General features: G+C 37.5%; 1 protein-coding gene across 3 annotated transcripts in view; it reads right to left on the bottom strand.

Moving 5' to 3' along the window:
- Positions 1–5,715: 5,715 nt before the first annotated feature.
- Positions 5,716–27,278, bottom strand: part of LOC127422635 (nuclear pore complex protein Nup214-like) — a 78,290-nt gene continuing 56,727 nt past the window's right edge. For 2 of the 3 annotated variants that reach the window (XM_051666388.1, XM_051666396.1), the window contains exons 31-36: positions 24,875–25,034; positions 24,615–24,767; positions 23,009–23,180; positions 9,584–9,723; positions 6,248–6,281; positions 5,716–6,021 (exon numbers count right to left, since the gene is read on the bottom strand). In XM_051666388.1, the coding sequence (XP_051522348.1) occupies positions 5,985–6,021; positions 6,248–6,281; positions 9,584–9,723; positions 23,009–23,180; positions 24,615–24,767; positions 24,875–25,034 (696 nt within the window). In that variant the 3' untranslated portion in view covers positions 5,716–5,984. Of the gene's footprint in view, positions 6,022–6,247; positions 6,282–9,583; positions 9,724–23,004; positions 23,181–24,614; positions 24,768–24,874; positions 25,035–27,278 lie in introns of those variants that run through there. The other variant, XM_051666405.1, reaches the window with a different exon arrangement.

The raw sequence follows: 27,278 nt of genomic DNA, 5'->3' as shown, positions 1-27,278 counted from the left end.
GCATTTGCTAACGTTAAGGAATAGAATCTTATTAAGTGTTGCCCAATTATTTAAATTTTTTTTCATTAGAATATCAGCAAATTTGCGCACATTCTTTAAAAAAAGAAATCTACCCAAATTTTGCTTTTGCTTGCACTTTCTGTTCAACCCTGTTACACTGTAACATTTCCTCCTTTAATAATATGATGATGACTGCCATAATAAAGTCTTTTTGACCACATAGTTTAAACTTTAAACAGAGATAAGTTTCTCTTTATGAGAAAAACACACTGATCATTTTCTTTAACAGGAAAAATATTATTCCTAGCTCAAAGCACAAGAATATTGACTATAAGTAATGTGCAATAATGTTTACTGGCCAAGGCTGTTATTAGACATGATTGTACAGGTTTTCAACCCTGAAACGTGTTTTGAAAGAGAGAATTCATGTTATTTTTTATTCCCAATTATAATGTGTGATTTATAAGGCACACAAAAACTGACATTAACAGTATTTCCTATGTTACTGTGACAGGGATGAAATAATGTAGTACTTACAGTTAGTGACTATTGGTGCTTTGAGAGGTTGTGAACACATATTTAGGATTGGGCCTAATAGTTTAGAATCAGACACTGAAAAACCCATATTTGTTGACAATTAATCTGAATATTGGAAGGAACAAGTCCCTCTAAGGCAGTTACGGCACTGACAGTTTTGGGCCTGCAGTGAGAAAACATGATTTCTTCAATATTCATTTTGTAACCTTTTCAAAAGAAATGATTACTGATTAAACTCTGAAATTTTCTGGTACAAACAGCCCAGATCACTCGTCGGTCAGATTCCACAATTTACTGCAGCTGGTTTCTCCGATAAACTGGAGTGGATTTGATAATGGAGCGTATTATCCCATTATCCTGCATGAGGAAGAGATTAACACATTCAATATTCCTCTAGTTCACTGGCATGAGTTAAGCTGCTGGTGTGACACTTCTGCAGGTAAGAAATGTTTGTTGTACAAATCAAAATGTGACACTCAGAAAATGTCTGTCAATGATGTAGTTGACTAGTGTGGTGAAAACTTAAACACCACTAATAAAGCTCATGTAATGGGAAGAAAGGCCTGAACCATCTGAAAAATCTGTAATTTACAGTCAGTTCAGTGTTTTGTAGGATAGAATATCTTTTATGATGTTTTTAGTGTGTCTGTGTGGGATTTAGTGGAGGTTGGCACAGTTGATAAGTCTGCGCAGACAGTCAGTGTCACAGGCGTGTCTGCATTCACTGCTATATTTACATGCTGCTCTTGTGCACCTGCTGATGCACATCACTGATGCTAATAATGGAGCACGCTCATGTTGAAATAGAACTCGCTGATCCAGGAACAATATTCAAGACGCCAAATGCTCATACCAGGAACAATGAACTTTTCCTAAGACCTCTGTGACACTGCATGTCAGGAGTCCTTCAATGAATTCAGTACCAATTCTGCTAGAAATGCTGGTAACACTTTACAATAAGGTTGTACATTTGAAGTCAGAAGTTTACATACACTTAGGCTGAAGTCATTAAAACTCATTTTTTAACCACTCCACAGATTTAATATTAGCAAACTATAGTTTTAGCAAGTCGTTTAGGACATTTACTTTGTGCATGACACAAGTCATTTTTCCAACAATTGTTTACAGACAGATTGTTTCACTTTTAATTGATTATATCGCAATTCCAGTGGGTCAAAAGTTTACATACACTAGGTTAACTGTGCTTTTAAACAGCTTGGAGAATTGTATGTAAACTTCTGACCCACTGGGAATGTGTGAAAGAAATAAAAGCTGAAATAAATCATTGTCTCTACTATTATTCTGACATTTCACATTCTTAAAATAAAGTAGTGATCCTAACTGACCTAAGACAGGGAATGTTTTCTAAGATTAAATGTCAGGAATTGTGAAAAACTGAGTTTAATTAACCCTCTGGGGTCGACGGATGCACCGGCGCGTCCTGCTGGATTTTTTCCTCATAACAGCGGAAACAACTTAAAATACTCCGTCATTTTTGGGCATACAGATAAGTGTAAGACATCATTAGAGACTATAAAGGGTCTACTTTTATTTATGTGCACTCACAATAACAACAAAACCTTGTGCTTTTGTAAAATAAAGAAAATAAACAGGATGCGCTTTCAGCCGTCTGTCTCCGCGTGCATCTTTCTGAAACACATCACAAAAATGAACTGAAACTCTGTGAATATTTATCACACAAACATGAAACATATGTCTAAAGAAAGCTTAAAATGTCTACTTTTAAATAAAACTATTCAAATTTAAAACAAATATTATCCTGCAATGTAATCTGTATGGAACAAAGCGATGTACAGTTTCTCCTGGCTCAGCTAATTATCGCTAATGTGATCACACCCACCAGCAGAGCGCGTAATGTGCTGAGGCGATCAATGCAAATGGTAAACACCCCCAACAATGCCTTAAAAAACATCAAGTTCATCATCAGATTCATTCACTTTCCTGCGCGTTTGGAAGATGGCACACTACACAGGTGAGGAAGCTCTTCAGATGGTCCTGGATAGTGACGGGACCCCAACGAGGAACATTTGCATTTTGAAGAGCGACTTGATCCAGCCGAGGATACAATTCCAGATGAGTAAGTGTTTTAGTTTTACTTACATTAGTTGACATGCTATTTTATATAAACATGTACATATTTTACTAGTTGGACTATTTCCAGACTTGCCAGCCAGGATTCAGAGTATTGACATTTGAAATATGTCCTAATAGGCAAGTTTTAGTTACATTTAAATGTTGTTTCGGCTAAAGCAGGTATTTAAATTGTATGCTGTATGATATTAATATGATATAAAAATAATATTAATGTTTAGATTAAATTTTAACCAGTGTTTATGCTGCATCATCAACGAAGCTTGTGCTTGCAAATATCTGTTGCAAATATTGGATTAGCCACGCACCTCTTTCCAAAACCCCGCACTCCAAAGATGCCAAATTAGCTTTATTGAGACTGTTATCGAGCAAAAATGGTTGTCAAAAACAACAGCAGCAAAATAGCGCCCTCAACTGACACTGTTATGGGCAACCTGGCATAAAAATGGCATTAAGCCTACGAGAACACGTAAAATGACTGACAGGCAGAAAGTGTCAGAGAATGCGGCCCGCAGACACATTTTTGTTTGCTGTTTACAGAGTCTAGAGCTGTCACAGAGACAGGTGAGATATCTCACAACACTTATTTCATTAATATCTTTCAGGGAGTAGGACATTTTTTGCAAACCTTTCCATGAAAAAAATCACTTACAGCAAAGTCTTTCTAGCGAGTCAGTCCACTGTCGGTCATCTTTGGAACGCTCTCAGGAGGTTATTTCCAGTCATGAAAGTGCAGCTCCTATCTACTTGAATGGGGGAACACCGAAATCTCAAAAACATTTGGTCAAGATTATGATCAGAGAATATATTTCACACCAGCAGTAAACTCAGACAATACTGGAATCATAAATTGTGATTCTTTACCTCATATTACGCTAAAATAAAACACCATTTTCCCGGCTTGTATAGTTAATGCTCATGCACGTTCTCGAGTTGATTGACAATGTCTGTATATAAAAGGTGATTGGCTTTCTTCCTACATCCGTTGGGCATTCCAATTTCTCCCATTCATTTTAATAGAAGTGGCCAGTTTTTGCTAAATAGTCTCTGTTTAAAGCAGGTTTAATGTTAATTTCAACAATCTAATACTTAACCTACAGAGAGCATTCTATTTCCATAAAAAAAAAAAAAAAAAATCCTGGCTACACAAAAAAGTTCTAAAATACAATACAAATAAAGCAAAGCAAATTTCAGTACAAGTACTAACCCATTAAAATGTAATGGTGATGAATAGGGACATACACGGTTGATGTTCTGATGAAACACAAACATTTAAAAGTAACTTTTATTTTGAATGACACTAAACAGAGTTAAATAGTCAGTGTGCTCATTCTATCAGTAGTACTGTAGCCCAAGTCTTGGAGACACAAACAGCACATGTGAATCAATGACATTCCTGATTCTCCAGAAGATAAAAGATCACAGTCATATTCATGTACTGCGGTAACTGCCTCTTGCTCTACTGTCAGAGGTCAATGAGTTCATCACCGTCACATTGCTCACATTCTTCAGCTCAGGGTAAAGTTAGATACAGCATCACAACACAATTTCAAGGTCATCAGAGATGCTCTCGAGCAACATTGGACCAGTATCATCAGAATAACCATGTAGTATTTAATAAAGTTAATAAAACAGAGAAAAAAGATGGGTTGCAAATATGAATTTATCATATGGGCTCCGTTTCCTGAAGGGAAGTGATCACAGATTATAAGTTCATGTAAGTGCTTTGAGAGACATCCGACAGGTCGACGTTTATTCATTTAGCAAAAGTGACTTACAAACACTCCTGCATTTCACTGCACTTCACAATCTGTTTAGAGTTTGAAAATATTGGGTTGTGGCAGATTTTACTGAGTGATTTTTGCTTATTGATATAAAGGACTCCATGCCAGATTATGTGACACTGTTTGACCTTGTAGACAGATGTATTGGTCAGCTGATGTTTGGCTATTATGGCTGATTAACAGAAGTGTTTTATTCCAACTAGAATCAATGGGTAGTACAAGTTCTCTCTTTAGATATTTTTTATGAATTTTGGACACATCTTGCAATATTTTGCTGTGGTTAAATTGTATTACATCAGTATGGAGACAATATGATGCCTTATATATTTGCAAAAAATTAAAGTATTGCAAAAGACAAAGCTGTTTTTAATTGCAAAAAATATTGTATGTTGCAAATGAAACCCAAGAATTGAGATCCTTTTTTTAATCTGCAACAGACTTTTACAACACTTCTTTTTCTCTGAGTTTCACTTTACGGAAAGTATTTTTTCTTTGTGATGCTCCTTTTAATGTTTGCGGTACCTCTTTCTTTTTGCGCTTCACTATGTGGGACCATTTTGAAATGGGGTGGGGTTTTGAGTCTGATGACATCACGTGGGGTGTGGCTTATTCAGAAGGTCAAGGAGCACGCGCAGTTTACATGCACCATAATGCCCGCTAACTTCAAAACAAGCGGAAGTGATCAGCAGAAAAATGTCATGGTGATTAAGGTTTGTCTCTCATTTCTAACCAAGAATAATATCACTGTGTTAAAAGCTGAAAAAAAAAAAAAAAAAAAAAAAAAAAAGGGGGTGAAAGTCCTGGTTCTAGTGCTTTTGTGCTTCATGTAGCTTTTCAGCCAATATCACAGGCCTGTGTCGTTTGATGTTACAGTCTGCTATTTTTAAAAAGTCCGTGTTACATAATGGGAAGTATGTGTTTGTGCCATCAAATCCTTGATTACAGTTCTTAATGTGACCTGTCTGATCAAAACACCTGTGTGATTCAGTGTAAGAAGCTGTTACTTTCAGTGCAACACAACATAACCATATTTATGTCTTGTTTTTGAATGTTATTATTAAAAAAATGAGGCATATTATGTCACGAGTCTGCATTTTGACTGCAGTTTAAAGCTTTAATCAACATGAAAATACAGAGATAGACATGTGAATGTAAGTGAATGTGATTTACAGAGCAAAGAGACTATAACAGCTCCATTATTAGAACATGTGTGTTCTCAATAATATCAAAGGAGCATTTAGCTGACAGCAGAATGCTATAAAAAGACTAAAATGACACAGACTGTCAACAGCATTTGAGTTTATTTCTTATTTTGCATGTTAAAACAGAACAAACCTACTGAACACAGTGTCAGCAGAAATAAAACATGTTTCGTTACATCAGAAGGATCTGCAGCAGAATATCAGCACGCATTAAGAATATGAAACCCCACGGCTATCAATAATGTTGCATTTAAATGTAAACTTGTGCTCGCAAAATCAAATCAAATGCTCAATGTTTTCAATATTTCTCCTCTATAAAATGAGAAAGTGACTGAATTCAGGAGTTTTTTTAACTTCTCCAACTGCTGAACGTTTGAGACGATGATCTGCAATAGAGATATGAACAATGTCTACAGTAAACATCATCATTTGATGTGATCATTAATCAATAGTTAATCTGCTGTAGGAATAAGCTATGTCCTCATGTACATAGCTAGATAAAAGTTGTGTGTGTTTGTGTTTAATGAGACAGCTAGTTGTATCAAAGTCATGACCAGCCATGATTTACAACAAACACATTTCATACAAATTTCACACAAAATGATTTCTTACTGGTTGGCGTTGGTGTTTCCAAAACCTCCAAAACCTGTAATCACAAGTCAGAGAAAAAAGACAAATCAATAATAGTTTCATCAATTAATAAAGAATCACTATGAGAAACAGAAACAGTTAGCAAACACCTGGAACTATTATAGAAGAGAGAGAGAGAGAGAGAGATAATGATAAAAGACATAGGGGTACTGCAGTAGGTTTATAGTGTGTGTTAGGGCTGGGCGATATGACGATATACATCATGGTGATGATATAAAGTGTCAATCGATAGAGATTTTGCTATATCCTGTATATTGCAATATACAAATATCCATGAGCGCAGCATGGGTTTATCTGTCGGTGGGCAGGGCTTCACGTGAGACAGAGAATTGAAAAAACATGGACAGGTTTTTTCCAGCATTGAACATTTTTCTGCAACTGCCCAAGAAAATGTAATGACCTTCATCTCACATTTGCCGCTTCAAAAGCGCTAAATATTCTTATCATCTGTCACGCGAATGTTTTACGTGACTGTGGCGCGCGCTGTCTCTGGAGGTCCGAAGTGCACGCAAGTCCAGCAGGCTTTCCGATATTTGTGCTCCAGAGACGGGACCGAGCGAGTGCACTACTCAATCATTTTTGACCCAGGAAAACCCCAAATGGACAAAGAAATCTCCATAAAATGGGACGACTCCCAAACAGGTCAAGAAAATGAAGAGGAGCTTGTTGTTACAACAGGTGCGACATGGTGTACAGAGCAGCGATAATAACTCATATCAAAATGAAGCACGCAACAGAATATTATGAAAGCCAAAAGATGAACCCTGCATTAATTCAGTCATATATTTATTTACTTTGCAGGAAGTGATTTTTATTTTCTTCAAGAAGTGTTTATTTTTGTTGGGTTGATTTATTTTACTTATTTTTTCTTTTCTTTGTTGCATTGCTTTGAGAAGATCTTTATAATAATCATAATAATAATATTGGCCAACAACAATTTAAACTGAAATGCAGCATACTTAGCATTTTGCTAAGGTTAATTTGTGAAAACCAGTTGATTTTTATTTATTTACTTTGACATTGTTTGTCTTGTTCCAAATATGAATTTATAATGTATTTAATTCACTGACTGGAGTTCCAAAAATAGGCACTACAACAGGGTTATTTAATATATAAAGCAATTTGTATTGATTTTACTATATAGTGATGTAAAATTACTCGTATTGTAATATAAGATTGTGGTCATAGTGTGTGTATGTGCACTCACAACACCATCACAACACCAATTACACCATTACAACACAAATCACCATCATAACATACAACATCAATCACACCATCACAGCTCCAGAAACATCATCATCAATACCAGTCACACCACCACATATCACCATAACAACACCAAACACCATCCCAACAAATCACAACACCTCACATCAGCAATCAAACGATCACAACACCAATCACATCATCACAACTTAGGGATGGGAACTGTTAAGAATTTAGTAACGATTCCAGTAGTTCTTTTAGTACTTTTGATGAACAATTATTTGAAGTTGAGAAATGCAGTTCTTATTGGATTTTCTCTCCTCTGCAGTCTGTTGCCAAATGATGAGATCCTTTAAGATTTCTACAGAGCAGATATAACTAATCAGAAATAAATGTAATACAATTCTTGTAAAAGGTGTGTTTGCTGACGTTTTAGAGACATATATCCAATCCAATAACTGATCCTAACTAGGCTATATCTGGACTGTATCTAAACAAACAAGAAATGTGATGGCATATTTCATTCATTCATTTTTTTAAAATATTAAATTCCTTGTATTATAAAACTCTGCATCTTTAATGAAACATTATCATATGAACAGCCAGTCAGTAACTGCACTGCTTGATTAAAGTCTCACAGGTCTAAAGTCACATGACATAACAGTAACAGTTCCAGAGACAGTTTAGACTGTGTTCTGTTGTCTAATGTTGTACTTCAAGCTTGTAAGACTTCAACTGTTCTTGTTTAATTTCAACATTCATTCATAGTTTGCACATCAATGTAAGATTAATACTATACCGGACTGTTCCGGAAGCACTGTATGTTTCATGCTGTAGATTAAAAAGAACTAGCTCATGTAAACCGTTCTTTCAGGAATCAGACCATACCGAAAGCCCTGTCTGTTTTGCGCAGCAGATTCAACAGAGCCGGCTCATACGAGTCACTTGTTTGTGTATTTTATGTTTTTGACCCAGAAGAGGGGAGTGCTGCTGCAGAAATGCACTGCTGGAAACACTGTCAGAGTATTTCAGTACAGTGTTCCAGCCGCATCGGAGGAAAATTAACGCAGAGGATCCTTTAATGGAACCGAATGTTACTAAGATAATCCGATTCTGGTATTTTGTAAAGAATGGAACCTGTTCTGAACAAGAACCGGTTCTCGGTTCCCAACCCTAACCACACATCATCAATCATACCATCACAACAAAATACATTACAATTACAGAACCACTCACACTATTACAACACCAATCACAGCACGACACCAAACATCACACCACTCATCACAAAATTACACATCACCATCACAACACCAACCACACCATCACAACACCACACATTAATATCACAATCACAACACCAATCACCCAACCACAACACCGATCATACCACCACAACACCAAACACATTACAACACCTATCACACCATCACAACACCAATTACAGGACGACACCACACATCAACACCATTCACACCATCACAACAGCAGACATCACCAAGACAACACCAATCACAGCATTACACATCATTTTCACAACTCCAAACATCACCATCACAACATCAATCACACATCACTGTTTGACACAACACCATCACAGCACCACACACCAACATCAAAATGTTTGTCAATGCGTCACCCTGAAAATACAGTAAGTGAAACAGCAGCATGTCTTTGATTCACTTTCATAATACAAAATGTTAGATTTATTTTATAACAACTGTGAACCGTACTGGAGTCTACTGTTTGTGAACTGTATCCCTGAACCAGTTTTCAAGGGGATCGGTTTGTTGGCGTACACCTGAGTTCAGAAATCAACAAAACAAAAACTCATGTTTGACTGTTGTATGTCAGACAGACTTGGGTGTGTATGAAACACCCTTAAAGAAGACAATGAAACTCTTTTTAAACTCACTCAGAGTGGCAGAAACAAATGTATCTGTTCTAAAACGGCCACTGCTGCCAAAAACAGGGGAGGGACAATAAGAGCAACACTTTGCTAGATCTTTTGTCCCAATAAGCACTAAATTTGGTTGCTGTAAACTGCAGCAGTGTTGGGTGTGAATGAGATATATGACGTGTTCTCACCGCCAGAAGATCCAAAGCCAGAGAAACCGCTGCTCGGAGCTCCAAACCCTGATGGCTGCTGTTGTGCTATGCTGCCAAATGATGGCGCTGAACTCTGATTGGCTAGACTGCCAAATGATGGTGCACTAGGAGAGGCAAACCTACAAAACAGAGAATCAGCGAATGAATAATACTGGTCAACATTTCTGATAAAGATTAAAAGAAGCAAGAGAGAGTAGAGAGGCTGACTAGTCATCATACAACCGACAAGTTGATCACTGAGGTTGACTAATGAGTTTTGACATGATTTTTTTCTTGTTTTGTTATTGGTGGTGCTTTAAAGGGACAAATTAGAAGCAGCTTTTTAGAGAGGGTTTTAGCATACAGACAGTGTGCTGTGTTTACCTTGTATCAGTAATTGCTGACTGTCAGCATGTTAAATCCTTCTCCGACAAGTTGTTTCTAAATTCATCCTCTTTAAAGCTTCTCCACTACAGCCATCAAAACAGCTCTTAACAAAATCACTGACTTCAATACATTTTGAGACATTTAATGTGGGACTGAAAATATTTTTTTGTTACATTTTTTGGTTTATGCACAGATACAGACAGACATTTCTGGCCTTTATATCACTTTCAGCATCTTGCATGAATGTTGCATTTTTAAGGAGAGGCAAGGCAAGTTTATTTATATAGCACATTTCAATGGCAATTCAAAGTGATTAAAATAAAAATGATAAAGAAAATACAAGATACATAAAAAAATACATTTTAAAACCAATTAAGAACAGAAATATGAATAAAAAGTATAAATTATTAAAATGAATAAAAAAAAAAGAAAAAAAGGAAAGAATACAGAACTAATAATGCAGTGCAATCAGTAAATGCAGCACATTGCTCAGTCAATAACTGCACAACTAAACAGATGTGTTTTCAATCTGGATTTGAATGTGGCTACTGTTGGAGCACATCTGACCTCTTCCGGAAGCTGGTTCAGCTGCGGGTGGCATAATAGCTAAACACTGTTTCACCTCGTTTTGAGTGAACCCTTGGTATTTCTAACTGACTTGATCCTAATGATCTGAGAGATCTGGTAGGTCTAAACATCTAAATGTCACTATATTTTTTGAGACGAGAGTAGGCTGATTTAGTTATTGCTTTGATGTGACTACTGAAACTAAGGTCAGACTCCAAAATGACACCAAGATTCCTTACTTGATTTTTTGCCTTTAGACCCTTGGAGTCAAAGTATGTGCTCAACAGGAGAATTTCATCTTTGTTGCCAAATACAATGACCTCTGTCTTATCTTTGTTAAACTGAAGGAAGTTTCAGCACATTCATCTGTTCATTTCATCAATGCATTGGCACAGACAGTCTATGGGGCTGTAGTCATCTGGCGATAGGGCTAGTTAGATCTGGGTGTCGTCTGCATAGCTATGGTACACAATTTGGTTCTTTATCATAATTTGGCCTAGTGGGAGCATATACAGGTTGAGCAGGAGCGGTGCAAGAATTGAGCCTTGTGGGACTCCACACGTCATGGATGTCCACTCATAGATTCATAGTTTCCTATGTTCACATAGTAGCCCCTCCCTTCTGAACCATCTGAGCCCTACCCAGGAGTATGCTGTGGTCGACAGTGTCAAAGGCAGCACTGAGATCTAGTAATACCAACACTGATTTTTTGCCCGAATCAGTATTTAGCCAAATATCATTAAGTATCTTTAAGAGCGCTGTCTCTGTGTTTTCATGTGGTCAGAAACCAGACTGGAAATTGTCCTAGTAGCCATTCAAGTTTAAGAATTTGCAAACTCATTGCATTTGCTGTCAGAGAGCATTTCAAAGGGAACCTGTATTGGGGAGTTAGTTAGTCTCTCTACAGTAGCAAAAAGAGTGCGGGTGTTGTTTATATTGCTGTTAATAATGTTTGGAGAAGAAGGTCTGTCTAGCTGTACCTACTTCCAAATTGAAAGCATGAAGTCTTAATAGATGTTATCATGGACTTCAAGTTTTGTCTTCTGCCACATTCTTTCTGCTTTCCTGCCTTTTATTTTCATGTTTTGTACTGCTATACAAAGTGGTGCTTTACACCTGCCAGTAACCTTCCTGACCTTTACAGGAGCAATGCAATCAATAGCATTTTTAACTTTTGAGTTAAAGTCGTCAAGGAGAACATCAACAGATTCTGTGGATGTACTTGGCGTCATAGATACAACCTTCATAAATTGCACACTAGTATTCTCATTAATGCACCTCTTTTTGACAGAGACAGATCTAACTTCAGTGGCAGGAGAAATCAATATATCAAAGAAAATGTATAAATGGTCAGATAGTGCTACGTTCTTAATAAGAGTGGATGAAATGTTCAGACCCTTACTAATGAGCAGATCCAGAGTATGTCCATGATTGTGTGTGGGTCCATCTACATGCTGAGTCAGATCAAAAGTGTTTAAAACTGTTACAAGTTCTTTTGCAGTGTTGTGTTCAGGATTATTACATGAATATTGAAATCCCCAGCAATTACAAAACAGTCAAATTCAGAGGAAATTGCTGATAACTGTTCTGGAAATTCATCAACAAAGGCTGAAGAGTATTTTGGAGGTCTATAAATAATTATAAATAGAACGTGTATAGCAGCTAATAGTACAATACTTAGTTTTTCAAAGGACAAGTTATCACCAAAGGAAACTTGCTTGCATTGAAAGACATCTTTAAATATCTCCACCTCTGCTAACAGCTCTGCAAACTCTTATAAAAGTAAAGTTTGGAGGGGCCGATTCATTGAGGACTGTTGCATTGCAACTATTGTCTAACCAAGTTTTATTTAGAAACATAAAATCCAGGTTGTTTGTGGTGATGAGGTCATTGACTAAAAATGACTTGTTCTTAAGTGAGTGAATGTTTAAAAGTGCTAACTTAACAGTGTATGTTTTTTGCCCCACAACTAGGCCTATATCTGATTGACGTCTAATAGACATCGGATTAGATAAGTTTGCCATATGTCTTAAGAAAGCCTTTGTCTTTCTATCACTTAATAGAACATATATGGTGGAAGCTACAGGCACATTGGGTTCCAGCTTGTTCTCTAAACATTTGTGAATGTTGCTGCTACCGTAGTGGGGACCGACACATATCACTAGCCTAGTTTCTATCCACTTTTTGCGCTATTTTGTTATCGACACAGTGAAAAAAAAAAAGTTTGAGAAATTTGCCGTCTTCTGTCTGTTTTCATTCAAATGGCCTTTAATCGATACAAATGGTGTACGTGATGTCATGCCTAAAAAAAAATAAAACACTTTGTCGCATAAGTTTTACCACAAAAGAAATCTGCCCTTAAGCCGTTTCCATTCAGAAATGTGCGTTTATCGCTAATTCGCCTCCCAGATGTCCCAAACTTTTTTCCCTCCAAAGTCTTTGTAAAACGGGGAGAGTATTGAGACAATTCATTGAACTTAACCAGCTTACTCTCATTTTAATTTCACAAATAAATGCAATCAGAAGACAAGGAACTGCAATCAAAAGGGAGCAGTTGCCCTTCTGATAGGACTGTAATATTGACCTGATGTTGTGCCTATCGCAGGTTGCCACCGGTTCCGACCCGAAGTGAATCGTCATGGCCCTGTTCAAGCTGGCAACCTGCACCAAGTAGTGGGGGAATCTTTCAGTCTTAGTATAAGGACCATCCATCCATGTGTATATGCTGTGTGCACAGCTATTAAAGAAAAACTGATGCGGTGTAATATCAGGGTTTACATATATGATACATTCCTGATATTCAATAGGCGATTTTGAACAATCATCTAATCTAAAGCATCACTATCACAACTGCATTATGTCCCGCATATTTATCCAGCAACTTTTAATGACCAACTGAACTTGATTATCATCTAAAATTAATTTTAGTGTCATAATGCAATTTACATTTTCTGAAGAAGCTCAGCAAATGCGATCCGAGATAGCCTAAAGAAGGTTAGTTTGACAAGGAGGAGGGCGAGTTGAGCCCGCAAGCTTTGGTTGTAAAAGGGCCAGCTGTTTTTTTGTTGGTATCAGGGGGCTCACAGCAATGGAGTGGGAGAGCTTTCTTTCAGCATACACTAGTTCCTCCATTTTCTCAGAGAAGCTCAGAAGTGGAGATGTTGGCGAGAGGGAGAAAGTGTGTGGTGAGAGGGGCTGTGGCTCTGGTGTTTCTGGAGACTGATGTTATCTTGGCTCCCTTGGCTTTTTTCCAGGAAGTCATCCTTGGGTGATGAATCTTAGAACAGTTCTAAGTCTTAACAGTTCAACTGTAGTATGCTCTGTGTGGGGGGCTCAGCCTGAGTCATGTTGCTGAGCAGTGGTTGTTGTGGCTGTGCTGTAGGATTTGTTGACCAAATATACAGGTGCTGTACAGGTTTTATTTATTTATTTATTTATTGTCATAATTTTTGTTATTTGATTAAAATTTCATCCTTTTATATTCATTAATTTTGGTCAATTTGGCCTCTGACAGAATAGCATTTAATTTTAGTCAACAAAAAAAAAACCATGAAAAATACATGTTTCAAACAGTAACAGATCAAACTTAAACCAAATATAAAAATATTCTGAAAACTGTATAAACTACTTACAATTATTTTAACATGCATCAAACACAATCAAGAAGAATATGTTTAATACATAAGATTAAAAAATAGGAAAACTGTTCTGAAAACCGGAGCTCTTGAAATAATAGTATATAATTAATATGAAGTATTAGCTCATTTTTAGAAGTGACTCTGTTGTGAATTCCTCAAGTTTAGAAAGTTTAGGATGTTTCAAGGAAAGCCACAACATACTATGACTGGATTATTTACATCAATTCTTTCTAGATTTTTCTTTCTTTAAAATAAATAAAAAACAGTGTTATTGTCAATATCTTGCACTATTTTTAATTCATCATATTTTCATAACCAGTATGTTTTAATTACAACCGTTTATCGTCATGATGATCTTTCTGTCATTGTTGACAAAATCAAAGCACCCTACGTCAACAAACATTTTCATCAGTAATTACGTTAACACTGATCCAGTGTGTCAGAGAGTAAGTATGCAGCACAGAATGTCAGCGTGTTTATTTTTGTGAGTTATGTAGTACGAGCACAGGTGCCTACAGACAGACACTCACGCAGCATTTGTGTCCTGAGATTCAGGATTAAATTACAGCCGACAACAAAACCAGCTCTGCAGGACGAGACAGAAAGAGAGAGAGACAGCAGCACAAATAGACCGACCACCTTGCTCACTCAAAAATATCCACCACCTCTGACCTTGATATGGCAGTCAATATTTGTCGAGTGACATTCCTGTGGACTGACGGCTTTATCTGAACAAACACACACACACACACTAAAGTGAGCTGTGATATGATACAGTCAATCAGAAGTGAGTTAGGGACCCTAAAGCACTTCAGATTGATTGATGTCTCACTAGTGTCAGAGGTTGATTGGACAGTATGTAGACAGACAGAGCTCTTAAAGGGTTCGTTCATAAAAATAAAAAAAAAAAAAAAAATAAAAATATATATATATATATATATATATATATCATTCTAAACCAGTATGACTTTCTTTCTACAGTGAACACGAAACATGTTTTGCAGAATGACAGCCTCAGTCACCATTCACATTCATTGTATGGAAAAGAGATGAAGAAGAAATAAAGTCATACAGGTTTGGAACAACATGGGATTCTAACTGATAAAATACAAGAAAGAAAACCATTTAAACCATAGTGTGAAATTACCAGGTTCGTAGGATGACAACTTGCTTGTCCCCTGTAATAATTCATCTGAAAGCATGAGTTTTTAATCTCAGAGGAGCAAATTAAAGAATAAGATGTCAACCAGAGAAACAATTACTGTCTGAATAGTACTACTGATTATGGCCCGTTTTATTGCTAATGTGAAAATGGCTTAGTAAAGAAAAAGCACACCTCTCCTCAACAAGACACATGATTTGAAGGATCACCCATGTGTGAAACACAAATGCTGCAGGGGTGTAATCACATTAATAACACTATAGTGATGCTTGATTTAGAAAACCCCACTAAATATAAAATACTTGATCAACGTTTCATATAATCTACAGCTTATCATACCTTTATATAAGTGTTCACATTCTGAACATTAAAAAGCTGCACAAACGCAAAAATATACAAGGTGATGAACTGTACAGTCCTAAAGCCATACAGCCCACTGTCAGGTGATCATCATCACACGACTCAGCCAATCAAATTAAAACACATTCACAGGTGGGAAAAATCAGAGGAGGAAAGAAAAGTGACTTTAGTTCTGGTGTAGCATGTATGTGAGTAAATCATAGTTCTGTCTGATCTCTCATTGAGCTCTAATCACCAACACACACACACACACACACACACACACACACACACACTCAAGCCTCAGATTATCTCTGTATAATCTACACACTCCATTTCTGAAGGGACAAACGCTCTCATGTGACCTGCTGCCAGAGATGAAAATGACAATAATCCAACATTTAATTCTCTTACAGACAGTCACTGAGAGGTCACGGTCACACACACACACACACACACACACACACACACACACACACACAAAGATGTCCAGGAAACAAACACTTGATCAATTCATCATGCAAAAAAAAAAATCTCATGACACCAGTCAAGAACTTGTCAGACTCATTTCACCCCCAAAAATATTCTCATTACTGTTATGCAAATAATGAGGTGAAATATGAAATTGAAATGTTTTTGTTAGCTTCAACCATATATGCAAATTCATATATTTTGTGGTACAATTGCAGTTCTAAAATGCTAATGATTGCATGTCAATAAACCATACTGTATGTACAGTAAGAAATTGTAAATACAGTCACACTGTTGATTAAAGATCTTTACGCATTAGAGAGAGTATGATTATGAAATTGCTTTGAGTGACAGGTGTTTGGTTCGTCTTTAGTAAGTGAAATGTTCATCCATTTCAAAATCTGAACACCTGGCACATGCTGAAACACAAAGTGCATTATATAATGTGGTAAGAGAGCACGCCACAGCTGCAGTTTGAGCGAGAGAAAACGCTGCAGAATCTTTGATCACATGTCCACCTGAATACAGTTTTACTGATGTAGACATTTTGGTCCACTTTTTATCTTAGGTGTCTTGAACTATTATGTGCTTGCATTAAAAATATCATTTGATTCACTGTAATTATTGTGTACTGCATTTGCTTCAACTGAGGTTAGGGTACAGGTACGGTTAGGTTCAGGGTCAACAGTGTAATAACTGATAACATGCAGATTAAATGCAAGTACAATGTTATAACACAGAAGTACACAAAAAGTACAATGTATTAGAGGTCAACCAATATATCGGTTTTACAAATTTATCGGTGCTGATAGTTGCTTTTTGGAACTATCGGTTAACACCCAAAATCAATGATTCTCTGTTGTTAAAACCCTTCATCTGGTGAATATATTATAGGCTATAAAAAGCTTAAATATTAACACATTCATCATCATTACAGAGCCAAGCCTCCACCACCACCACCACCACTCAGGGTTCGTACACATTTTGACTAGTACATTTCCATGACTTTTTCAGGAATTTCCAAAACTCTTCTGCAGCGTTTTCAAATGTTTCTACTAGGGCTGTCGATTTAATAAGTAAATTAGGTGCGATTAATTATATAAAAAAATAACACATTAAACAAATTAGCACAATTAATCATGTCCCCGGATCATAATAAGGAATATTTCTACCATCAGGGCAATTCACGCCGAGGTACCAACTGTTTTCAGCAGGGGCGCGTAAGCGGAACTCAAGCTGCATGGGCAAAGCGCAACTGTAGAACAAATCACAGGCTTGCTCGACACTACTTACGACATCACGAGATCACGCTCTTGCGTTCAAACACTTGGAGCACAAATCAGAACAAAGGGATCTTGAGACATGTATTACTAAGTTTCAAACCACGTTTTACTTGACACAGCAACCTAAAAACGTTGTTTATGGCGCAACGCAACCAAAGTGCTTAATAAGCGCTCGTCTATGCACGTTTACATTGACACATCCTAAGAATAAATATTTCTCTGACAGATTCACTAATTTAATTGCTAAATTAATTTCTGTGGACTGTAGACCAATGACAGGATTATGTTCAATAATATGGAAATACTGTATATTGCCTTCTAAAGCCACTTTTTGTCTTATCAATGCTTGTCATCCACAATTATGTAATGCATTTAAATGAATTATTATTTTTATAATTTAAATATAACTATTTATAATTATTTGATCATTGTATATTATTGTTATTTGAGGGCTTTCTCAGCAAATATTTATATATGCAATCAATTGCGGTTAATTTCATGTAATTAATTCAATTAAAATTTTAATCAGTTGACAGCTCTAGTTTATACCCATTTATGAAAATTCAACTTCAGCATTGTGCATATAACAGTCAAAACACCTTATACAATACCACAATGACACTATAATAATTCGAGGACATTTTATTTATTTATTTTTTGCTGTGAACACATTGTATTTGCCTTGTCCTCCCACCTCATCTTTTCGATGTCTCACTGTCAGCTTCTTAATGCCCACTTTGATTTTTTACAAGCCACTTTTTTCCTATTAAAACAAATAGTGGAAAATATACCAGTATACAGCTTATGCTTGTACAGTAAAATGTTACTTGCTGGATTTAACGTTAATTAAACTCCGAGCACCTCCCGAGATGGTTTGAGATTATCTGCAGTGCCCACAAATAAGACAAAAATTCTTGAAAACCACTGGTTTTCGGACCACTGACCACAGAGAGAAACTCTTTATATGCACATTCTGTGAGAAGCGCTTGAACTGCGAATCAGACATGCGCATCGACAGCTTTTCTTTCATCTGTTCTTCAAAATATAAACCGTCACATATAATACAGAATCGTTCAGTAATAAAGGGAATAGAATATTAAAACGATATGGGATGCAGTTTGGCCCATATTTTAGCGCCTCACATCCACAGTTTCACATACAATTGTCAATGTTAATAATTACAGATTATAATGGAAAAAACTGAGAGAAATAGACTTGAAACAGACAACTTTTGTGGGAGAGCCCTTCCATTGACTGTTGCTCCGGTACACGGACACGACACTTGACAGAAGCAGCCAGGGGAAAAGATCAAGGGACATCAATAACAATCAGCGCACGTCTTCTCATGTTTTCCATTAAAAACAGGACAATATAGGTGACACTGAGACTTTAAATGATTGCTCATCAAGAAGTGGACAACTAACACTGCTCAGACTCATAATAAAACATAACCATTAGCTGAATTAACATGGAGACTGATTACATACAAACATTCAAAGCCTTAATATTTTCAAACAATAATGTAAATATGAAATTTACTAATTCCTTAACTTGCACACTATCCATAACTTGAACTATCGTGAGCGAACTTCTCAAGTGTTAATGAAGTGTAAAATGTGCCACTGCATGGCACCATACAGAGCCCCTAAAGGGCAAAGGTGGTGGGGAAAATATTTGTAGAGAGGGTAAAAAAAAATAAGCAAACGCTTTTGCATTCTCTCACAGCACTTTGCGTTCTCTTGCAAATTATTTTGCTTTCTCTTGCAAAACTTGTGCTCTCGTACATGCATTACCGCGCCTGAATGCTCTGCAGGCTATTGCATTTATAAGTCGAAATGACAGGTGTCAGTGCCTACTTTTTGTGGAAATCTGTATCTTGTAAACATGTAAAGAGTGAGAAGATACAGTGACTCCTTTCTATACTGCATCATTACATCATAAATAAATCTGATATATGGCATCTGCTTATGCTGCTTAAAAGCACAGTTAACTTTGTGTATGTAAACTTCTGACCCACTGGAATTGCGATATAATCAATTAAAAGTGAAACAATCCGTCTGTAAACAATTGTTGGAAAAATTACTCGTGTCATGCACAAAGTAAATGTCCTAAACGACTTGCTAAAACTATAGTTTGCTAATATTAAATCTGTGGAGTGGTTAAAAAATGAGTTTTAATGACTTCAACCTAAGTGTATGTAAACTTCTGACTTCAACTGTATATAAACAGTTTTTATATATATATATATATATATATATATATATATATATATATATATATATATATATACACACACACACACACACACACACACACACACACACACACACACACACACACACACACACACACACAGAGCTCTGGAAAAAATTAAGATTTAAGAAATTCTGCAAAATGATCAGTTTCTCTGGATTTACTATTTCTAGGTATGTGTTCGAGTAAAATGAACATTTTTGTTTTATTTTATAAAGTACTGACAACATTTCTCCCAAATTCTAAATAAAAATATTGTCATTTAGAGCATTTATTTGCAGAAAATGACAACTGGTCAAAATAACACAAAAGATGCAGTGCTTTCAGACCTCCAATAATGCAAAGAAAACAAGTTCATATGAGTTTTTAAAGAACACAATACTAATGTTTTAACATAGAAAGAGTTCAGAAATCAATATTTGGTGGAATAACCCTGATTTTCAATCACAGCTCTTGTCATGCTCTCTACCAGTCTTTCACATTGCTGTTGGGTGACTTTATGCCACTCCTGGCGCAAATATTCAAGCATCTCAGCTTTGTTTGATGGCTTGTGGCCATCCATCTTCCTCTTGATCACATTCCAGAGGTTTTCAATGGGGTTCAGTTCTGGAGATTGGGCTGGCCATGACAGGGTCTTGATCCGGTGCTCCTCCATCCACACCTCGATTGACCTGGCTGTGTGGCATGGAGCATTGTCCTGCTGGAAAAATCAATCCTCAGAGTTGGAGAATATTGTCAGAGCAGAAGGAAGCAAGTTTTCTTCCAGGATAACCTTGTACATGGCTTGATTCATGCGTCCTTCACAAAGACGCATCTGTCCGATTCCAACCTTGCTGAAGCACCCCCAGCTCATCTGGCACCAACGATCATGCCACAGTCCAAATCACTGAGATCAAATTTTTTCCCCATTCTGATGGTTGATGTGTACATTAACTGAAGCTCCTGACCCGTATCTGCATGATTTTATGCACTGCAGCCACATGATTGGCTGATTAGATAATCGCATGGATGATTGTTGGTGCCAGATGGGCTGGTTTATTTCTGTAACTGCTGATCTCCTGGGATTTTCACACACAACAGTCTCTAGAATTTACTCAGAATGGTGTCAAAAACAAAAAACATCCAGTGAGCGGCAGTTCTGTGGACGAAAATGTCTTGTTGATGAGAGAGGTCAACAGAGAATGGCCAGACTGGTCTGAACTGACAAAGTCTACGGTAACTCAGATAACCGCTCTGTACAATTGTGGTGAGAAGAATATAATCTCGGAATGCTATTCTGAGATGCAGGTTGGTGCTGTTTTGGTGGCACGAGGGGGACCTACACAATATTAGGCAGGTGGTTTTAATGTTGTGGCTGATCAGAGGCATGAAGACTGCAGATGTGGCCAGGGCAATAAATTGCAATGTCTGTACTGTAAGACGCCTAAGAGAGCACTACAGGGAGACAGGAAAGACAGCTGATCGTCCTCGCAGTGGCAGACCACGTGTAACAACACCTGCACAGGATCAGTACATCCGAATATCACACCTGCAGGACAGGTACAGGATGGCAACAACAACTGCCCAAGTTACACCAGGAACACACATTCCCTCCATCAGTGCTCAGACTATCTGCAATAGGCTGAGAGAGGCTGGACTGAGGACTTGTAGGCCTGTTGTAAGGCAGCTCCTTACCAGACATCACCGGCAACAACCTCGCCAATGGGCACAAACCCACCTTCGCTGGACCAGACAGGACTGGCAAAAAGTGCTCTTCACTGACGAGTCGCAGTTTTGTCTCACCTGGGGTGATGGTCAGACTCGTGTTTATTGTCGAAGGAATTAGCATTACATCGAGGCCTGTACTCTTGAGCAGGATCGATTTGGAGGTGGTAGGGTCCGTCATGGTCTGGGGCGGTGTGTCACAGCATCATCGGACTGAGCTTGTTGTCACTGCAGGCAATCTCAACGCTGTGTGTTACAGGGAAGACATCCTCCTCCCTCATATAGTACCCTTTCTGTAAGCTCATCCTGATATGACCCTCCAGCATGACAATGCCACAAGCCATACTGCTCATTCTGTGTGTGATTTCCTGCAAGACAAGAATGTCAGTGTTCTGCCATGGCCAGCGAAGAGCCCAGATCTCAATCCCATTGAGCACGTCTGGGACCTGTTGGATCGGAGGGTGAGGGCTAGGGCCATTCCCCCTAGAAATGTCCAGGAACTTGCAAGTGCCTTGGTGGAAGAGTGGGGTAACATCTCACAGCAAGAACTGGCAAATCTGGTGCAGTCCATGAGGAGGAGATGCACTGCAGTGCTTAATGCAGCTGGTGGCCACACCAGATACTGACTGTTACTTTTGATTTTGACCCCCCCTTTGTTCAGGGACACATTATTCAATTTCTGTTAGTCACATGTCTGTGAAACTTGTTCAGTTTATGTTTTAGTTGTTGAATCTTTTTATGTTCATACAAATATTTACACATGTTAAGTTTGCTGAAAATAAAAGCAGTTGAAAGTGAGAGGACGTTTCTTTTTTGCTGAGTTCATATATATCACACACACACACCTAGTATTAAAAAGACACTTAATTATGAAGCAAGTCCTATATTTCTACACACATCAACAAAAATCCAGTGCTCAGTGTTTCCAGCTTCTCCTTGTTATACCAGCAAATATACACATTTTGATGAAAACAATATATTCTCACTATATAAATTCAAAAAACATGGGTTAAACCACTTGAGTTGTATGAAGTACCATTATGATGCCTTTATGTCCTTTTTGGAGCTTGAATGTGTTGGACCCCCTTGACTTGCATTGTATGAACAAAAACACCTTATATCTCCATCAAAATATCTTTGTTTGTATTCCACAGAAGAAAGTCATATGAGTTTGAGACTGCATATAGGTGAGTAAACGATGAGAGAATAATCATTTCTGTGTGAACTATTCCTTTAAGTTGACATATATTATAAAAAAAATGATAAGTTGTGTCAACTCTGTTACCATTATATTTTCCCTTTTTCAAGTAATGAACTATTGCATAAATTAAAAATGCTCATTATCATCCTTTTATGAAGTGAACATCCTTGCAAGAAGTGTCTCCTCTTTTAATCGGCTGTAAGGCCAATCAGGACTAAATTATTTTATTATATGCTTGTAATTAAACCGTGAAATGGCCAACCATCTTACCTTGGCACAATGCAATGTATTAACACTCATTATTACACATTATTTGTCTGATAGAATGTTTAAAATCGAATTTAATTTAAAAATCACTATATCAAACTGATTTTTGAAGTTTTCCTAGAATGACTCATTGCGCTTTTAAAGGGGCCTCACCCAAATCCCCCGACGTTTGCGGCCGCAGTGCCCTCTCCAAACACCTTCCCAGGGGACGTGCCCAGCGGACTGCTGAAGGAGGGGGCAGAGCCAAAACTCGCTGTTCCTCCGAACGCTGGAGAGCCACCGAAGGTAGGAGGACTGCCGAATACCGGCGCGCTCCCAAAACCACCTACAGAACACAAAGAGTCCAGGATGAGCAATATGCAAGCTATATAATCACTCACATCACATACTGTATATATCTTTTTTTATCATAGAGGTTCAGTGTTCAGATGTTTAAAGACATGATAACGGGATGCACAGGATGTTGTGTATGCAGTGTCAGCTGTCTTGTTCATTCACGGAGCGCGCACTGAAATTACAGTCAGGCTGACTGCACGCCTGTGTGAATAATTTATTAAACTCTTATCATTAGATTACATTTCCTGGATCGCCAGCATTAATAGAGAAGCTCATGGTCTGTAGGGAGTCGGTCAAGGTAGGTTAAATGTATAAGGGAATAGTGACTGATCTTTATTATGGAAAGCTGAAAAAAGGACTCATATTAAATGAAATTATTTTACATATGCTTGTAATAAAACTCTCATAAATGATGATGAGACAAACAAATTTGTAACAGTTTACAATAAGGTTCCATTTGTTAACATTAGTTAACATGAATTAAAAATGCAATACTTTTACAGCAGAAATTAATCTTGGTTAATGTTTACATGTAACATACAACTTTTGATTTTAAAAATGTATTACTATAAGTTAACATTAGTTAATGCACTATGAACCAACAATGAACAATTATATTTATATTAACTAACATTAACAAATATTAATAAATGCTGTGAAAAATATATTGTTCATTGTTAGTTCGTGCATTAACTTATGTTAACAAATGGAACCTCACTGTAAAGTGTTCCCAACAAATGTCCTATCTCTTAGTGTATTTTGTGCTCACTATTTAGAACGCTACTAATATATTATGAAAAATGTATATATTTGCATGTACAGTAAAATGCAAACAGCTGAATTTAAAGTGAATTAAACTCATCTCACACCTCCTTAAATATTCTATTCAGATGCACTTGTCTTACAAAAATATATATATTTATTTTAGAAAATTCCATGACTTCCAAAAACATTCTGTGCTTACTTGTTTTTCCATGACATCTCCAGGCCTGGACATTTTTTTTGTTGAGTGGCTCAAGTAACACCATTAACAAATGTATCCTTCCTTCTAATTCAAGTTCAAATTATGTTTATTTTTAATTAATTAATTTTTTAAATATCTCAGTGCTTACTGGCCAACTTTCAATCAGCTGCAACACAGACTCAAGAATTTCATTATTTCTTCTGATAATTAGTTGTGTCTGTTGGTCATCTTTATTTAGATTAACTCATGTACATCACAACAACTAAAGCTCAGGACTGGTAAAAAGAAGGTTGCAGAAGCAGTGAGCTGTGATCCATCACCATTGTGCCTTTGATCAAGACACTGCAGTGAATCTGTAGCTCATAGTCTTTGCTCAATGACCCTCACTCCTGTTTCAGTGCGTTTTATCATATAATCAAATGCTCATCTTGAGTGTCACTGATAAGTTGTGTGTTGTACCTGGTTTGGTGGGTGTTGAGAATGATCCAAAGCCCTGAGCGGCTACAGATCCTCCGCCCGTACTGAATGAGCCGCTGGGCTTCTGATCGCCAAACGAACTGCTGCTAAAACTGAAGCCTTTGGCGGTGCTGTTCCCAAACAGGTTAGGTGAACCTATAGTTCAAACACACATTATTAATGTGTAACAACTGTAACAGCTGTTTATCTATTCACTTATTCACTTCTCTCCTCATAAAAAGTGTAAATCTCCCTGTTCTCACCTGTATTGATGGATTGGCCGAATCCTCCCGTGGCTGTCACTCCAAATGGGTTTTTGTTAGCGGCGTCTTCACTGGGTTTGCCACCGAGACCACTGAAAAACCCTGATCCTGATGAAGTGTTTGCAGTGGCCGAGCCGAACAGACCTCCACTGGACTGAGCCTGACAGATCACAAAACAAACACTCACTGAACGACTGGCTCAATGTTCATCTGTGGATCTGTTGTTTCTTTAAAGTTGGTCACTTTGATGGGTCCCAGTTTCCTTCTCTCCCCCTCCATGCACAACATAAATGAATGTCAAACACTTTCCTTTCAAGCTGTATGGGTGTATAAGGGGGAAAAGTGCAGGTGCATTTCTAATTATTTCCAGGTCAGACGAACACTGGTGTCTCTTCTGTTTTCCCTGTAGCGCTACACAGTTGATTCAAAGACGGAATTGCATGGCTTGATAATGTTGTGACGGTTAATCCCGGCTCTGAGACTCAGCAGACTTGATACACTATATTCACATCCAGAAATAGTTTAAACAGAAGCATTAAACAGTGATTAAACTGACTGAAAATACCTGTGCACTAAACGGTTTTAACGCATGCATTCCAGCCAATCAGAATCGAGTACTCAAAAAAACCATGCTATAATTCTGAATAACAGCCACACATCCAGAGATTAAATTATTTTTAAGATATTGCGAGCATTCTTACTTCTCGTTTCACTCTGCCATCTACAGGTGCATCTCAATAAATTAGAATGTCGTGGAAAAGTTCATTTATTTCAGTAATTCAACTCAAATTGTGAAACTCGTGTATTAAATAAATTCAATGCACACAGACTGAAGTAGTTTAAGTCTTTGGTTCTTTTAATTGTGATGATTTTGGCTCATATTTAACAAAAACCCACCAATTCACCATCTCAAAAAATTAGAATACATCATAAGACCAAAAAAAAAAACATTTTTAGTGAATTGTTGGCCTTCTGGAAAGTATGTTCATTTACTGTATATGTACTCAATACTTGGTAGGGGCTCCTTTTGCTTTAATTACTGCCTCAATTCGGCGTGGCATGGAGGTGATCAGTTTGTGGCACTGCTGAGGTGGTTTGGAAGCTAGGTTTCTTTGACAGTGGCCTTCAGCTCATCTGCATTTTTTGGTCTTTTGTTTCTCATTTTCCGCTTGACAATACCCCATAGATTCTCTATGGGGTTCAGGTCTGGTGAGTTTGCTGGCCAGTCAAGCACACCAACACCATGGTCATTTAACCAACTTTTGGTGCTTTTGGCAGTGTGGGCAGGTGCCAAATCCTGCTGGAAAATGAAATCAGCATCTTTAAAAAGCTGGTCAGCAGAAGGAAGCATGAAGTGCTCCAAAATTTCTTGGTAAACGGGTGCAGTGACTTTGGTTTTCAAAAAACACAATGGACCAACACCAGCAGATGACATTGCACCCCAAATCATCACAGACTGTGGAAACTTAACACTGGACTTCAAGCAACTTGGGCTATGAGCTTCTCCACCCTTCCTCCAGACTCTAGGACCTTGGTTTCCAAATGAAATACAAAACTTGCTCTCATCTGAAAAGAGGACTTTGGACCACTGGGCAGCAGTCCAGTTCTTCTTCTCCTTAGCCCAGGTAAGATGCCTCTGACGTTGTCTGTGGTTCAGGAGTGGCTTAACAAGAGGAATACAACAACTGTAGCCAAATTCCTTGACACGTCTGTGTGTGGTGGCTCTTGATGCCTTGACCCCAGCCTCAGTCCATTCCTTGTGAAGTTCACCCAAATTCTTGAATCGATTTTGCTTGACAATCCTCATAAGGCTGCGGTTCTCTCGGTTGGTTGTGCATCTTTTTCTTCCACATGTTTTCCTTGCACTCAACTTTCTGTTAACATGCTTGGATACAGCACTCTGTGAACAGCCAGCTTCTTTGGCAATGAATGTTTGTGGCTTACCCTCCTTGTGAAGGGTGTCAATTATTGATCTGTCAGATCAGCCGTCTTCCCCATGATTGTGTAGCCTAGTGAACCAAACTGAGAGACCATTTTGAAGGCTCAGGAAACCTTTGCAGGTGTTTTGAGGTGATTAGCTGATTGGCATGTCACCATATTCAAATTTTTTGAGATAGTGAATTGGTGGGTTTTTGTTAAATGTGAGCTAAAATCATCACAATTAAAAGAACCAAAGACTTAAACTACTTCAGTCTGTGTGCATTGAATTTATTTAATACACGAGTTTCACAATTTGAGTTGAATTACTGAAATAAACGAACTTTTCCACGACATTCTAATTTATTGAGATGCACCTGTATACAAGCAAGCTAATAAAATAATTTCAACTGAAATCAATATTTCATGTCCATTTATTTATTTATTCAGTAGGTTGCCGTGTAATAAGGAGGATAATATACTGCTG

The sequence above is a fragment of the Myxocyprinus asiaticus genome, chromosome 3 (assembly GCF_019703515.2).
Source record: "Myxocyprinus asiaticus isolate MX2 ecotype Aquarium Trade chromosome 3, UBuf_Myxa_2, whole genome shotgun sequence".
NCBI lineage: Eukaryota > Metazoa > Chordata > Actinopteri > Cypriniformes > Catostomidae > Myxocyprinus > Myxocyprinus asiaticus.
The sequence above is the reverse complement of the archived record's forward strand: the minus strand, read 5'-3'. Positions and strand labels throughout refer to the sequence as shown.